The 17,283-nt window shown below is 36.1% G+C and overlaps 1 protein-coding gene across 3 annotated transcripts; it reads right to left on the minus strand.

Moving 5' to 3' along the window:
* Positions 1-4,186: 4,186 nt before the first annotated feature.
* LOC143459890 (uncharacterized) lies at positions 4,187-15,319 on the minus strand. Of its 3 annotated transcripts, none has more exons than XM_076957203.1 (22): positions 14,723-14,914; positions 13,660-13,700; positions 13,419-13,502; positions 13,301-13,341; positions 13,111-13,177; positions 12,833-12,916; positions 12,663-12,748; positions 9,559-9,643; positions 9,282-9,377; positions 9,098-9,174; positions 8,952-9,021; positions 8,709-8,804; positions 8,554-8,627; positions 7,952-8,066; positions 7,253-7,342; positions 7,036-7,121; positions 6,847-6,958; positions 6,351-6,455; positions 6,079-6,210; positions 5,777-5,968; positions 5,426-5,579; positions 4,187-5,300 (listed from the first exon to the last, which is right to left on the minus strand). In XM_076957203.1, the coding sequence occupies exons 1-22, from the start codon at positions 14,751-14,753 to the stop codon at positions 4,981-4,983; spliced, it is 2,238 nt and encodes a 745-aa protein (XP_076813318.1). In that variant the 5' UTR covers positions 14,754-14,914; the 3' UTR covers positions 4,187-4,980. The 3 variants fall into 3 exon arrangements, with proteins under 3 accessions (XP_076813318.1, XP_076813319.1, XP_076813320.1); XM_076957204.1 differs by having other exon boundaries at positions 5,172-5,311; positions 14,723-14,926; XM_076957205.1 differs by lacking the exon at positions 4,187-5,300 and having other exon boundaries at positions 5,481-5,579; positions 5,711-5,968; positions 14,723-15,319.
* Positions 15,320-17,283: the final 1,964 nt, after the last annotated feature.

Raw genomic sequence — 17,283 nt, forward strand, 5'->3', positions numbered from 1 at the left:
GACATGCTTTATTTCATATCTAATATTTTTTTCTAACATATGCTTTGTTAAAAAGGTGCAGTCTCAAACGTTGTTAGACGAGCATGAATAACCTGCGTTACATGCAAAAGGTTACAGTGCCTTTGAAAAAATGTTACAATCCAATTGTTCTTGGAACTTAGAAAAAGTTTTTCATTTGCAAAGCATAACATTCTACTTTCAATGAAAATGATTGAGACAAACTCCACGGTTACCGTGGTGACGAAACGTTGAAACTGCACCATTCGTTATGAGATCACTCATTACTACATTACATAGCAACTGGCAAGAAAGCCGATGGATGCTCAAGATGTTTTGTCAAAATTTGCGTAGAACGTTTACTGCCTCGACGTTCAATTCTTGTGAAAATTGTTAATAAATAACATGGTATTTTAACTAGATTTGTTTACAACACCTTTTCTTACCACTGATGTAAAAAGCAAATGAAGCAATGTGCTGACAGAGCATAGAAGCAGAAAGCAAACAAATGGATATAAAGTAATGTGGCTAAACAGACATGTTTTCCGCATAACTTATAGCCTATACATGCACGTATTGCTTTTACTGAATATACTGCGTTGATTGCAAGGAGAATATACCAGGTAAAAAAGCTTTTTTGTTTAAAATTTCGATGCACCTGCTATAACGGTATAGGACGTTCGACTATCGGTGCTACTGGTAAGATGCTTGTAAAACGTAGATCGCCGGTACAATTACATGACATGACATGACAGATGCAAGTTGTCCGACCGAAACCCCTCATAACAAATTTGCTGTGCTGTGGCGCTGTGTTGTCTGAAGCATTTTGTTGTTTGTACGGTGGGCTATAGTTCCAGTAAATTCTGTCAGATTCTTCATTAGTATCCTGCTTGAGGGTGTAATCTGCATTTGGCCACTGGAATGGCTTCTTGCAAATTCCTGACAGAAAAGTATTTTACCTACTAAACTTTAGTTTTTTGAACAACTTAGATATGAACGAATACTTGTATAAATAGGTATCAGAGCTTATGGCTAAACAAGACAAATTTTATATCAATAATTAGACAAATGGATTGGTACAACGTTGGTTAAATTAGGCCAATAAGCAACTTAAGCAAAGCAAAAGAAAAAATAAGAAACTTAAATTTGTATGATGCAGTTTTAATTACTTTTACATCCATTGTGTATAGGCCGTTTCCTTTTCTGTAGTAATGGCTACAATGATCTAAAAACTCGGATCTTCTTCCATCTCCAGAATATCCGACTTACACTTACACGAGTAAAATCCCACGCCAGGACTGATGCATTCTGCATTATCGTCACGTCATGCATGTCTTTGCCCCAGGCAAGGGTTTTTCCCTATTTCGCGAGCCACATTAAATCAGCTTCAGAGTAAACGAAGACAACAAGGTAATGTAATACGGTAGAAATCAATTAACCTGAACGACCATCAACAGTCACATGGTATGGAGTTTTCGTTAAGACTCTTAACGCTGGCCAAAATTTGCGTCACAACATCAATGGTATATTGAAAAAAGAACTATCACTTACTCTCATTAACCCACTGTCCATTGAAGCAGGTGTTATATGCTATATCACACTTGGTAAAACAATCGCGACATCAGTATAAAACCAGTCCAGGAATATCCCAGTCTTCTGTAGCAAACGAGGCCATTTCTGGGTTTTGGTGGAAGTATTAAGCAACCTTTATAAGGATCTGTAGCAAATAGTTATAGAACATAAAAGTCTGATAGAGAGCATTGCATTAATTTAAACGATTTTCAAAAGAATTTTTCCCACATCATTACTTCATTATTAAATAGTGAAAACGTAACGCTATAGGTTTATATATGCTAAATTATGTCATAGATATTGGTAAAATATACTTCAAAAACTCACGATTCTCGTTTTGGGCAACAAAAGCTGATGATCGCGCAGTGACGACAAACAAAATGACAGAAGATATAATGAGCAATTTTAACAGTTTAAGCCTATCTGAAATGTGAGAAGGAATTTGGGATGGCAACGTATATACGCTATGTGCATCTTTTACAATTAAAAGTTCAAAATCACGACGCCTATAGGAATGCTTGCGGCAGAGTTAGTGATTATTTTAAATTTTCATAGCTGGTTTAAGTTTCTGTTGAAAACGGCACTTTTGTTGTTTTGTTGCCACGCGCCTAGAACTAATGGAATTTTCTAAAGTCGTTCTAAAGCTCTAACAGTGTTGCTAATTATTCTAAAAGTATTGCTCATAGTATAATAATTATAATTATTACTGTATAATTATCATGGGTCAAAAAGGTTTTCTCGAAAACCAACTTCCATGAATGACAATACCTCGCGCGACACTGTATTCCAAAAGCTATATGAATCTCGCTAAAATCCCAAATTAATGCAATGCTTATATGGTTGAAAGTACATACTGATTTGGATTATTGTCAGCTTTTCAGAAAAGGGGGCAAGTCTCTATAATGCAAAGGTTACAGTTAAAGTCGTGCTTACAGTAGAATTTATAACATTATTTGTTTGGTGTTGGCTGTTGTTGCTTCAGAAAACTGATTTTTAAAATTTTGTTTACCATCGCTGCATCTATTAACGTATTTTCAAAGAAATTTGTTTCACAATGTATAGTATAAAGCAATCGGTAAAAGCACTTTAATGACTAACTTTCAATTTGAAATTTGCTACCAGCTGTACCATTATAGCGCTGACATTACAAAAGTAAGGTACATTTTGCACAAATGTTTATGCCACTACGATATTTTGTAAATTCATGTGTAATTTTATTTAAGCTATTGGCGCATAAAGTAAATATAAAAGCCACAAATGTTCATTGCAAAATTACCAGGCTTGTCCATGGGAAATGTCCCATGGGATGGGATGGGATGGGACAGCACGAATTGCAATTCCCATGGCATTGAAAATTTGCTAAATGAGCACAGTGACTCGGAATATGAGTACCAATGATAATAAATTGTCATAGATAGACAACTTTTCTGAACTTTAAAGTTAACAAAGTCAATAAATTTTGTCGTTTTGTATCTCTCTTTGTACATGTAGTCAATTCTAATAGACATTAGACTTAAATTTCCATAAATTTAATAACATTTATTGAATTGTATTTTGATGGCATGGGATGGGATGGGATGGGACAGGCATGAATTGCTATGGGATGGGATGGGATGGGACAGAAAAAAATGTCCCATGGACAAGCCTGAAAATTACAAACAATCACTAATACATTGCAGTTATGAGACATACAGTAAATGAAAAGCGTTCCAAGTGCCAAGTAAATTTTGCCAACTACAAAGTTAAGCTCTTATGAAATGTAATATACAGTAGACATAAACTTTTATGATGTAACATATACATCATAAAGCAAATTACTGAAAAGAACATTTACAGGTTAGCATCTCAAGAAAATTTTTGTTCACTCTATTTTGCTTTGTAACTTTACCCAAAATGTTTATCCACATTTTACCGGCATACTTGTGTCACCACAAAAAATAAAAACTTTTCTTACCAGGTTTACTTAGCATCATTAAAGGTCAAATACCTTTAGAGTACTATCGTCATAATTTACGTAATGAAAATCGGGATTTAAAACCCCGGTCTAACGTGTAGACTACAATTTTCCATGCCAGTTCGAATCTATGACGCTTCATGTAAATTGCAGAAGCACGTTGCTAATAATGCTACAAGTTTTTAAATTCTATAGTTTCTCACGGAACGATTTCAAAACAGCAGTACCATGTCACCTATAACGTTGTTTAGTGCTTTCATGAGATTATATCAGGGGTGTGGTCGCATTTAAATTATCTAGGGGCCAGTTAGACCGCAACTCACACAAAATAATACAAAGGTAGCTTTTTGTTATTTTGGCAGTAAGCAAATCGTAAAAAGACCGCAATAACCGCTCAAAAGGCCGCCACATTCCTACCCCTGGACTACATAAGGCTCTAGGTCTACTAAAGTTTTATCTTTTACATTTTACTGTTTCGACAGAATGAGTTTAAAAAATTGAAAACCAGCAAATCTTATAATTTCAAAAAAAAAAAACAGCATAACGGCCAAAATCGTTCGAAATAGTTATCGCAGTTTATTTCGTTGTTTTGTGCTTATTCAATTAATGCTATATACTTTCCCCTATAGTTTTGCGTCAGTCATTTACAACACACAAGGGATATACACTCTGAAATGTTTAATGCAAAATTACATAAAACTTATAAATATATTGCAGTTATCAGGCGCATACCAAAACGGCCTCAAGTGATAAATCTCAGGCTTACGAAAAACGATTTGTGGCAGCATAGGATAAGGAAATAAAAGTTATGGTCAGTTTTTTGTTACCAGGTTTTGCTTAGCATTATAAAATTCAAACTTACATATCTATTAATTGGCTTATCTTCAGCCCTAAAAATCGCAGTTTGGTATTTTTTCTTGTGCAGCCTTAACTCAAGCATGTTGGTGAAGATTTGAATCAAGCGGGCGAGAAGCCGAGTGAAGTCAATTATCTTCAAGCCCACCTTTAGTTTGGTATTACGAATTTATAAACAGAAAGTGCTTGGTACACTTGGTTACTGAGACAATATGAATCTGACTTCTCATATAGACAATAAATACCAAGTATGTTGAGACCTTGCTTTTGGTTATAAGCCTAAAATTCATAATCAGACCAACAAGTAAATTTGGTAGTTGTAGTGTGTGTGGTGATGTTATAATCTTAATCATCGTATCTAATGCTAAAATAGTACCAAAGCTGCCTTAATCAACTTGAGTCAGTTTTGAAATACGTTTTACAATTCTGAGAAAATGTTGCAAGTTTAATGTAGTATAAATAAGATTTACTTTTTCCTGATGAATTAGGTTGGTTTCGAATTTCGAATCAAATTTCTGCAATGTGGTAGAATATACAAGCAATTCAAGTCTATACGAGCATGACAAACTCCACAACATTCAGATTAGCATCTTTTAGTTTGATCACTCACAGCTACTACCAAAGTTGACAGGTGCGTTAAAAGTGGAATTGTTAATATTATAATTATTTACATATTGTGGAAAACTAGGTCTCAAACTTTCAGTGCCTTGACAAACATTACTTAATTGCCTGGAAAATGCATTTGCTGGTGCTTGCGAGGCATTTTCTTGGAGTTTGCAGCGTAGAATGATTTCTTTGGTTTGGGCTGTGTACAGTACGTTTTTTTTAATAACAGTCTGGTCATTGGTAGTTGGATAAATATCCTGTTCGTTACGTAACTCATCTTCATTATCACCAAGCATTGACAAGCGTTGATCACCACCTGAAATTAATCTATCCTGATATAAATTATTCTGCAACTATAGCTTCGGACTTGTATTCATAACCGTTATATGCAAATTTTGCTTGTTTTGAATATTTAACAGTTGACTTTTAACATTTGTTTACCTCCAAGATGACTTTCTACGCTTTCCAACGTTTCATTAACTTGAACCTCATTTGCGCTTCCACTTTCCTCTTCTTCCTCGCTCAACGCATCTGCAGCAGGCGATGTCACATGAAGTGCTGCTAAATGCTCATCGGAAGAAGTTGTAAGTTCTTCCTATATGGAAAATTTCGAATTTGGGCCTACTTGTATCATGCATGACTACAATAAATGTTTATGCAAAAGCCATACGCACATACAAACAGCATTTTAAATTGAACAGATGACGATACAAAAAATAAGCTTACTTCTATCTATACACATCGGAGGACAAGTTTTGAGAGAATAGAATCAGTTACAACATTGTGATCAACCTTTTTTGCCGTGTCGAATAAAGTAACTGGTCTTTCCATTTCCTGCTCTCCTGACTGCATATTACCATGACGAGATAATAACACCGCCTGCTGGTCCTGGTTGAAGTTTTGCATTTTCAATTGGTCTTGCCGCTCTAGTAACTTGCTAGAACTCTCAGTGTGAGCTTGCGAAGCGAGCGGCTGATCTGAATCCTTTGTGTATGTAAAAAAGTATTATTGACAAAAATAAATGTCGTTGGCAGGGTATGCGAAGGGGATCAGTTTACTATGAATTAAATTCGAAAATGAATTAAAGTCACCACCCAGTCGAGATCTTTAGAAGGAAGTCCAATATACGTAGATGGACAGGAATAAAGTGATTTATCGTAATATTCCAATATGGCCAAGTCTTTGTCATCATCAAACGCAATCAGCTTGGCTTTTGACGTCATTGCCTGTTATAAAATATCATATACTGTATATAATATAACCTATATACTGTAGATGGCTGATGACGTACCATACGATAAAATTTTCAAAAACACCAGCTTTTTTAGACAGTACTTTGACGACGTTCATCATGCTGCTAAATTACCAATTTTAGCTCTCTGGTTAAAAGATGTGTCGAAGGTAACAAATCAAGAATTGATTTGATGAGTTCACTATGCTCTGCTCCATAGATTGCAACTTCATCACCAACCTACAAAAAATTGAGCAACACTTCATTAAGAATGTCATAGGTCGGATTTGATGAATCTAGTACACAAAAATACTTAATCGAGGGCTCTAAAATTTCTGGGGCGATAGAAAATAACAATACGGAGGCAAATATTATCGGTCAAATATTGCAGTTTGTTGGAAAGGTGTTTTACTATACTATATGAGTATACGTGACCACATAACAAAATTATTTTTTCAATGATGACACAGGTCTTTAACAATACTGTATTAATGTAAAGTTGACGGCGCATCAATTGTAAACAACGCATGGTGCCCTCATAAGTGGCAAATTACAGCGGGCATTATTTCATGTTATTTCAAAAGAGGAAGCCATAAATAAACTACCGTTACTAATATTTGTCGCAGCCTACTTTTATTAGTTTCGTGTCTTCAACAAGGTTCTTGTAGCAAAGTTTGTCTTCATCGGAAACAGGGCAAAGTTCATTCACATGAAACTGACCCAGACGGTTGGGAACGCCTAATCTGTATTGTGCAAAGGATACATAACATCGACCTTTGATTTTTGACGTAATCTTTTAAGAAAGAATAAGTCCACGTACCGCACAGGAACGCCAGTTCCGCATCGAACAAGTACCACTCTTGGTTGAGGATACCCCAAAACTACATAAAGTTCATCTCGCAATACCTGTTGATTTAAATTTAACACAAAACTTACAATTGTGCAAGTGATACATAAATGTATAACTAAAATTTGTACAACCGGTGCAATTTACAAGGAAAATAGTGTTTAAGTCTGCTAAAAACTTAGTATTTCACCTTTGCATATTCCATTGGAATTCTTTGCTCTTTACGCCATCTTTCAAAACGGGGATCTGAGGTCATTTTCAGCCGTAAAATGTCGTCCACCTGCGTCCGAAGGAGTAAGCGTTGCCTTTTGGGCTTATCTTAGTATTTGCATCAACAAACATTTGTCATTTTTTGGTGGGCTATATTTTAACCTTTAGCTTATACTGATAAACAGCTTATTACTTTTATGTAGGCTACATACTGCAAAAGTACGGTTAAACGATAAGTTACCAATAACTAAAGTATTAAAGCAGTGAAAATTCTCTAAGTGCAACTGTTCTTGGAAGCAATGTCGTCGTCATCAGCAAAGAAAACATTGAACAGTAAAGTGTATAGTTTGAGTATACCTACAGCGAACTTTCAACGGAACAATATAGTTTTATAAAGCATGAACCTTTTGGTTATAGTAACGGAAGATTGTAATTTGATTTTGAGTGGAAAGGAAAAACCTACTTTCTTTCCTTTAGTAGTTTAGTTAGTAGCCATAGTAGGCCTACGATGTAACTTTCTTTTCATATGCCAATATCTTGGCAATAATACGGTATTTGTCCCGCATTTAATGAGACGCCGGCTGCCACAAACATTATGCTATACGAGTATAAGACCAAGACCAACTATAATGACCTCATGTTGATCGTAAGATGTTCTTTTATCATTCGTTTATTTTACCTGAAATGGAAACAAATCTGATTTGTTAAAACCACGACCTTCACTGGCATGTCGTTTTCGTCTCTTATCCTGTGTTTTCCAGGTACTTGCAATAAATTCTTCCGTTATTAAATATCTGTACAATTAAATACAGATAACGGTAAGCATCTGGGAGTATGATTAAACACCAGCATCAAGTTTTAACAAGTATTTTCTGGCAATAACTTATTTCCAGCTTAACAAAAATAAAATGAGAAAACAATTAAATTAAGATTAGCAAGAAGTTTTTGAAAAAAAGTTAATCACCTTTCTTTTTTAATTTTAACCACGTAAAGCATATTTTTCTACAAAATTCTTTTTGCTAAAACAAAACTTTTGCCTGTTTTAATTCAAATTCGTTTGCCAACTTGATATTTGTCATGCACCTGGCTAGGTTGTAATTCTGGTTGGCCAAATAATTGCAACAAATTGTGAAATTGGAAGTGCTATTAAAAAGTCATGTATACAGTGAATTTTTACTGTTGTATCTATTTATAGTACTGTATAGCCTTCCTGTAAAACTTTTAACCGTTGTAAACTGTAGGCCCAACAGCTAATATAAAGCATATAAGAACTACGAGTACCCAGTATCATTAACTTTGACTCCGATTTGTTTGCCGGGTCCGTGGTAGTAAACTTCACCTCTGCAGCCAAGGATCTGCAAAGTGATATAACTATAATTATGATGATGTATTCGCAGAGTTATGAACCAAAAGCGATAAAAATTGAACCATAAAACCTTTGTTAGCTGATAATTCCATAAAGGAAGCTTAATAAGCTTTTCAATGTCCTTTTTGAGAACAACTTGTTTTTTCAAAGGATACTTTCGCGATGGCTAAATAAAAATTTCTGTTTAAAAAATGCATGTCTTTTTTCCTATTACTTAACGGCCGAAAGCGTTAGCTGTTAAAACGTTAACTGATATACTCGATACATATTTTCTGATGATACAAGGATTTATTAAATAACATTAAATAATCACTTGAGACGGAGATGCAGAATGTTGATCATTGCAACCACTGACATTAAGCAGAGCAGGATGAACGTGTAAACTGAAAGAATAAAAGAATCACCAACTTCATATCTTTTGACAGCTCTAGAATATTTGAAAGAAATTGAAATACCAACCAGTGATAGTTATCAATGGAGACAATTGCAGTCCCTTTAATGTCGTAGGCAACAATTTTTTTCATTGCATCTCTTAACTGTAAATGAAACATCGAAAACAAACATTGAAATGAGTATAAAAGTCACCATTGCGGGCGATGACCGGTTTACAGTAGCTATAGGCCTAAATGATAACACGACTTACTTTATTAACTTGAGCAAATTCGAGTGATTGTGAAGCTTGCAGATTTTTTATGACCATTTTTGGCAATTCTGGATCGATTTGAACGTCAGTACCGATCTACAAATGACCAGAAAGCATATTCGACATTAATGACTTAAACGTAAACTACAAGAATGGAAATAAGTCTTGTGGTTGATGACAGCCCTTATAAGCCTACAGACGATTGTTAAGTTATATAAAAACTATACGGTAGAACAATACGATTGTATTAGATAACTGTAAATCATTAAAAAATAACCGGTATGTCTTGAGAATTGTCTAAGCATTCTGAACATTGTTCCAATTGACAACATTTTTCAAGAGCAGATCTGCTTACAATCCAACTAGACAGAAAAACGAAGATAAGAATGAAATATACAATAATGAAGCGCGAATAACAAATAATGATGTTATCGCTTGCGCACGATATATAACCACTACAAAAATTAATGCTTCAAGATTTATGGTTGTGATATGCTTAGACTTAGTCGTCGTTTGAGCTGATAGTTCTTAGGCCACCCTGACTAGATGTTAGGGTAGGAGTCGAGCAGCCATTGGGTAGTGCTGTCGTCCAAAACACTCCGACCGTATAGTTTTGTGGGGAAGACAGAAGAGGGCGCAGACAGATCAATGCTGAAAGCTGCCACGTTGGTCTGCTATTTGCTTCTCTGCGCCACCATCACAGACCACAAAGTTTGCCACTCCCCATTTGTGAAAAGTTGACTGTAATCGACAACGTCGGTTCGCAGAGGGTTTAGCAAAAACTACAAGCCTTCCTAAGCAGCAAAAGCCCGAGGAAGTGGGAGTTGGAACTGAAAATAAAAGTCTATAGCCAAGCTTCTCTGCCATTTTATGTTTTATTTGTAGTCCGACCAACAGGCCGCACGGATACCTAAGTTTCCGGCGTGAGCTAATAACAGTGGCAGTGCGTTTTAACACATTAAAAACAGGACAGAAGAGCATAGCAGGCGCCATGTTTATGGTAACCACTAGCTTACACTTTGCTTCCTTATTTTTTAAATGGATGGTTGTCGAGAGCATTTAAATTTTGCTGAGCTTCAACTTACATTTCTGGTAGTATAAAGATAATATTGTAGTCATGTCCTCGCAAAAAGTCCCCTTCGCTGTTTCCAATTTCCGGACCAAGTACAAGATGGTCGGGAGATTTATACAGGAGACGTGACTTAGACCACATCGTGTTGGGTACGCCCATAAGGTGTAGATGTTGAGAAATCGAGTAACTAGAACGGAACCTTGTGGAATGTCGTCTTTCAAGTGTTGTAGCCTAATTTGCTAGCCCTGACCGGTGGTAAGCTCCATACTCATATGAGCTATGTAACTGTCCGGTAGCAGACGAAGCAGCTTGCAGATAAGGCTGCGGTGCCATACTGTATCATAAACAGCTGTAATATAGCGTCGTCCTTTTCCTTAGCCCCAAAACTATCTTCGACGTCTTGAATTATAAAAATGACCTTTGCTACGGTTGGCTTCCCACTTTTAAATCCGGTCTGCTCACGAGAGAAGAGGGGTCTATTATGAGTGACGTAGATCAAACGTTCTAGAGTTTTTAAGGGGCAGATACAGAAAAGATATTGGACGATAACTCCCCGGATCTCATCGCGACTTTTCCCAGGTCTCCAGGCTTTGGAGCGCGACTGATAGTGTCCATCTCTGAGTTTTACAGTAACTTTGTGGTATAGGAAGCAAAAGGAAAAGAAATATTTCATGCCAAAACAAAGATTTCTGTACAACAAAGATTTCATCCCAGGACCAGCATTGAGTTCCGGGAAAATGTGTTATGGACCCGGAGCCTTACCAAGCTTTGTTTGCTGGAGGGCAACGGAAAACTTTTTTGGGAATAAGTCACCAAATATGTTTTAACAGTCAGGCCTTCCTTACCTCCACAGTTTAGACATCTTTTTCGTCGCAAATCTAAATGACTCGTGGTCACTCCTTCCGTGCATACCGCTTTTCACTATAAGATGAAAAGTGAAAACGTTGGTAGAGACGTGGCACGAACGAAAATAATGCGTTAGATCAGCTAGTAATGTTGTTAAGAATGCTCAAGCCTTTGAGCTGAAATGTAAAAAGTCGACGGCATTGACGAATTTCGTCCACCGCTCTTGTTTCTTAACATTGTGCCTCGCCAAAAGTTGTGGCTGCTTTCCTCAAAGTTGTGTCTGGAAAGGCAGGGAGAAGCGGTAAAGAGACTCTAATTAATAGTTCTAGCACGGCGCGTAATTGGTGTGGTGGCCGTATTATAAGGTTTTCCTTGCCACAAGTACATTAAAGCGCTGCAGAAATATTGGTTTGAAGAGTCGGGAAATAGTAAACCTGATGCGGACTCGTCGGCTAAACGCTTCCAGTTTGCCTTTTTAAAGTTCCATCGATTCACTGGGGTTCTTGGAACTGATATCGTGAAGTTGCATGTAGTGATTAGCGAGGGTTGACGTTAGAATTACGGGGATTTCTCAAACACACGTCTGCGAGGTGATTGGTTGTCATAGTCAATGCTTGTTAATGCCATGCGGGGGTTTGTTCCGGTTAACCAGACCTGAAGAAAAAACGGCTGTGTCGTTTGGGCCAAGTTTGAGAAGGAAAGCCAAGTTGTTATTAATTGTGTAATTAGCCAGGCAGTCTTCATGTTATTGTTAACATAAAAAAATTAGTGTTATTTTATTCTCAATCAACATGCTGGTGGCATTTAAATCAGCTTTTATACAGGACGAAGGAAACAAAGGCAGTGACGAGGATTTCGTGAGGGTTCAAGCTTGTATACATTGATGGTATCGAAATTCAAGGCGCCGTATATGCTATAATTTTGCGATTTCCATGAAACCCATTCCTTGAACGTTTATGTACACCCACATGATTTCCATAGCAGGCAGAGATTTACCGAAGAGATGGCGAAGAGCTAGTTTATCTGCAGTGGCGCGGTAGGTCTCTTGGAGGAGAACTACGGTTCGATTCTTGTGGGCATAATGCTCCATAACAACGAACTTGCAAATTATGCCCTCGAACTTCAGCTGCAGTATATATTATTGGGTGATGGTACGCATAGGCATGAACAAGGCCTCGCTCTGATACGGACAGTTGCTTCAATGCTTGCTGCTGAACATACCGGTTGGAGACTCCGGAGTGGGCAGACTTCGTTTCACATTTTTGCAAAGATATGTTTCTAGGCAATGGGGGAGGGGGGCATGAGATGTTGTCTGCTCTCAGTCAAATCAATTAATGAATAAATGTCTTGCAGTGCAGGTTTCTAAAACTTTAAACACCCATATTGATCTAGAATTGTTTGCTGTGTCTGATACAAGTACACTTTCAAGTTAAAAATTGCAGAAAAAATTCTGTATCCATTACCTTCTATCGGTGTTTCTAAAGTACACAACGGCATCCATTTCGCCAGACGGTAAAATACCGATAACACGCCCTGCACAACCATCCACCTGAAAGAGTACTGAAAGTAGTTAATAGGCAAGAATTTTTATTTGATGATACTAGAGAAACAAAATATTGGAAAACCGCTTTACCGAGGCCATGACATGATTCCATCCGGCTTCAGTAGCTTGAATGAATTGGCGATGTTTTAACTTTATCTTTACGAGGTCACCCAACTGGGAAAAAAGTATTTATTCGATCATAAAAATGTGTGTAAGATTAAAACACCAACTATCTTCAAAGTAGACTTTTAGCAGTATTTGTATTTGGGACAATACTTATTGATTTTTGCCAAATAATTATTTTATAGTTTGAGAAAGAATTTGGAGGCTTAACAAATCATGAGTAAGAGTGAAACCTAATGCAGTACCTGTAAATCCGGTAGTGAGCTTATTAGATTTTGAACAAATAAATTTTGATCACAGTTATCTAAATACCTGAAAAAAGTTAAGTTGAATCTAAGTCCAATGTCGCCAGAATTTGCTTAAACCTAAAAAATTCACTGCACATGCAAAAAATGTATAGCAACATTTTCTTTCGTGTTTCATTTGTGTGATTACCTTAAGTTTTCTCTTTTAAATTTCTTCAGGTTCATTGCCATCTGCAAAAAAAAATTTTCCATGTCCAATAATGTGGTCTGGTTGAAACAATGCAGACATTAGCATTTCAGAAACATACCACAAGCACATTCATTTCCCATACTTCATAAACATGTTTCAAAAACGAATCTGGTTGCAGAACTGTTTGTATTTCACTGGTTACCTAAATAAAATCCCTTTATTTGAAACATGTATACAATATAAAAGGAGAATTATATTCACTTTTAGAGTGACCGTAGGCCTATATCGCCATTTTGCGTCCAACACATTCAATTAATAGTAACTTCAGCAGTTTATAATAGTTATAAAACCGGTCATACTTGAACTTGGCCTGGCCTTGTTGGCACTGTAATTGCTTGTGCTGAAACATAAAACAAAGAATAACCATGAAATAAACCAGATACAATGAGATAGCGGTAGCCTAATTATTAGGGATGCGCCGCGAGTGAGAATATTCGGGTTCGTGCGAACCCGAATATCATGAAGGTCGACACGAACGAATCCCGAATCTATTCGCAATAGAACCAAACAATAAAATTTCATCCAAAAGTAGTCAAGTCTTGCTTGTAAAATGACGCAATCGATGAACAAATCGTTTTCTTTCGAAAAATAGTGTTTAAAAAATGATCGAAAAAGCAAAATCGTTTGGAAAACGACCTTTATTATAAATACTGCTGACTCTAGTTTAGCTTTGTCGAGAAACTAGATCATCATTTTTAACAAAAGTCAGTAAATTTATAAGTAATATTGTATTCGGGTTCGCCATTGTTGATATTCCTGTTCGCCCAAATCTTCCATAAAGGCGATATTCGGCGAATCTATTCGGGTTTGGGTTCGTATCGGCCCATCCCTACTAATTATACAAAGCTTTACATGACGTAATTAAGGAATAAAACTGTGCAACTTTGAAACATGCTTCTTATATTGTATGATAATGTTTATCTTCGGACCGAGTCTTATCTCTCATCGCTGGGGTCTCGGTTATCGAGCTGGCCTTTGTGCATTTTCCCACTATCACACATTTTTTATTTTCGTTTTAGATGTGTATATAGTATTGCCCGACTGTCCACCAGGTCCACTGAGCGGCCAGCGCTCGAACCACTCGGTTACCGAGCCGACAAAGCCGTTTCCACGACGAAAGCAACACATACGGTCTATCAGCGGTGGGCGGTTCACAAACAAAACATATGGTGTTTAAACAGATCCAAAAAATAGTGTCAAGTGTTAAGGCCCTTCCGACCATATGGTACGCTAACTCCTGAAGCATATCCAAAAGCTGAAAAAATGTTTGTTTAAATTATTGCGTGACCGCGTATATACAGTACAGTATACTGTACTTGGTAGCAAGAAGCATAATAACGAAAAGAAATAATTTACACTTACGCAACATCAATTGAATTGGTGGAAAGCTCATCGTTAATGCACAGCTATATAATTTTTCCAATCAAACTTTACTTTTTTTAAATGACAGTAGCCTATACCTTACACTTAATTACTAATACCTTAACTATATTCAATAGTTATACAGGGAAAAATAATACATGAATACGTTAATATGCAATATATTTTCTATCTATATTGCAATGTAAAGTAAATAGAATCTGATTGGAATTGTGGAAACCCATTAAGTTCAAATTCATTCATTGCCACCAAACCTAACCGCCAATATTTATCCACCCACGCAAATAGGCTACCAACCGTCGTATCGAATTTATTTACATATCAAAGCACACTGTTGCGCTGTTATATTGTTATAGATACGCATACATAGGCTATACACTATGACTATACAGAACAGGTATAATTTTTTGAAATAGGCCTATACGTATCAGATTTAATTTTTAGTTGCTAGAAATCCATTAAACTGTTTAATTATTGAATCTTATTCAATAGTGTTCCGAAAACTGATTTAGAAACCTGCACCTTTGAAAAGTTTAACTTTGTTACGTTAAATTATCTCTTGAGATTTTTTGGACTTTTTTCGCTAAAACGTTACCTTAAATAAATCCTGCTGCAACGAGAGCTGAACTTGGTACCATCAAAAATACTGTAGTAATTTAATATTGTCTGAACCGCGTTAGCCAAACTTTGAAGTAAAATAAGAAACAGGATATAGTTTGGCAATCTGAAGGTTAACTTTATATTTTTCGACACGAGCTTTTGCAAGCATGAGCTTGCTTCTTCAGGTGTAGCCTACTGTGAAAATCACAGCAAACAGCTTAACCTTCTCATCAGGCAACTCATGAAATAAAAGAAACTACTTTTTTGTACGTACGTCACAAACCCTTTCTTAAAGATAAAGGTATTCAACGTTTAACGAAACCTAGCTTTTGATTAAAACAAAGATTTAATTTTCTATGTCGTAACGTTTCAACTAGGTTAACAGTAAACTACAAAAATTAACCTCGAATGCAGGCATACTATATTTTCGGTGAAAAAGAAACGACAGCCAGAAGAACGCACAATCATAGCAGTGCAACTCTGCTGTTTAAAACATTTATAACACAAGCTAAATCGTATCCATCACGTTCATTCTTCAATCTCATGTACAGTATCTGACCAAGCAAAACCAAAGTTTCGCCGCTGTTACGAATCAGTGACGCAAAACCAACAAAGCACGCGATGACGCCGACCACGTGATACTCAAATGGCGGGCATCGGTGACATTCAAATGGTGGCGTTTTGAACATTCGTGGTGTTCTATTAATACAACAACTAATCTACAGAAGTGCAGTTTAACAAACATTTTTCGTATACTCCTTTACTCCCGCAGTGCCGCAGACAAGTATTTGACTTATACACTTACGTGCATCGATATATTGTGTTACTGTTGACCAGAAACGCACAGCAACAACTGCAAAAATGTTGTAGTTCCATCGTATGGGCACAAAACCGACAACGTCAACAACATCATTAATATTGCATTTAAATTCGGCAGCAATAGTGAAAAATACACTTATTTTTGAAGTGTTCATTAAATTTCTCATTTACGGTTATATATAGCTACCTTGATCATGGCCTCAAATAATACAAATATGTTACATTGGCATACTTAAACCAGATTAAAAGCCAAGGTCATTTCCTTTAATCGTTAGTTGGAAGTTATTAGTAAACATTCAATGATCTGTCAGATTGCAATATAGCAAAACACAGTGTGAAGTAGGTTACCGGTGCCTTGGTAACTCATTTAAAACGTGTAGTTAGCTGGTTTGTTCGTTTCTTATTCTCAGCCAAAGTGAGTTTCCTGCCAAATCACTTGCTACCTATTGTAAAAGTCTTGATTTTAATTAAACTCATAAAAATTAGTGTAAATTTAAAAAAATTAATATAAATTTCAAAAAGGAACAAAATTCAAACAAATAAATTAATGTCAGTACAAGTAAATTTTTAAAAATTTCTGAAAACTTAAATAAACTCATTTAATTTTATGTTTATTAAAAAAAAGAAAATTATGAAGAGTCAAGTTTATTGGCGGCCTACACGGACACTTTTTTATTCTTTATATAACGGATGCCTAAATTAAATAAATTATTTAATCATCAAAATAAATAATTTAAGTAAATAATAATGATATAATCATAAAAAATCCAAAACCAACTCAGTGTAAAACCATGCACACTGTTTTGTGCCATCAAACCTCTGTTGATGTATTAATACATTGTACGTTGCAATTTTTGCCCGAGAAATTTTAAAGAATCTGTAGCTGTTGCGAAAAACTATAACATACAACACTAGAACATACCAAAAACCCTATAACAAAAACATGATGGTATTCTCGCAATACTTCTACAGACTATCACCATCGTTTCTGGGTGCATCAATTGAAAGCTGTAACCATATACGGTACATACAAAATATTCAAGAAATAAGCTAATTTGCCTCGGTCACGTAACACTCTTCTACATTCTTTGACTAAACAAAATCTAAGTTTCGCCTTCAAATCA

This window comes from Clavelina lepadiformis, chromosome 5, assembly GCF_947623445.1.
Source record: "Clavelina lepadiformis chromosome 5, kaClaLepa1.1, whole genome shotgun sequence".
Lineage (NCBI taxonomy): Eukaryota > Metazoa > Chordata > Ascidiacea > Aplousobranchia > Clavelinidae > Clavelina > Clavelina lepadiformis.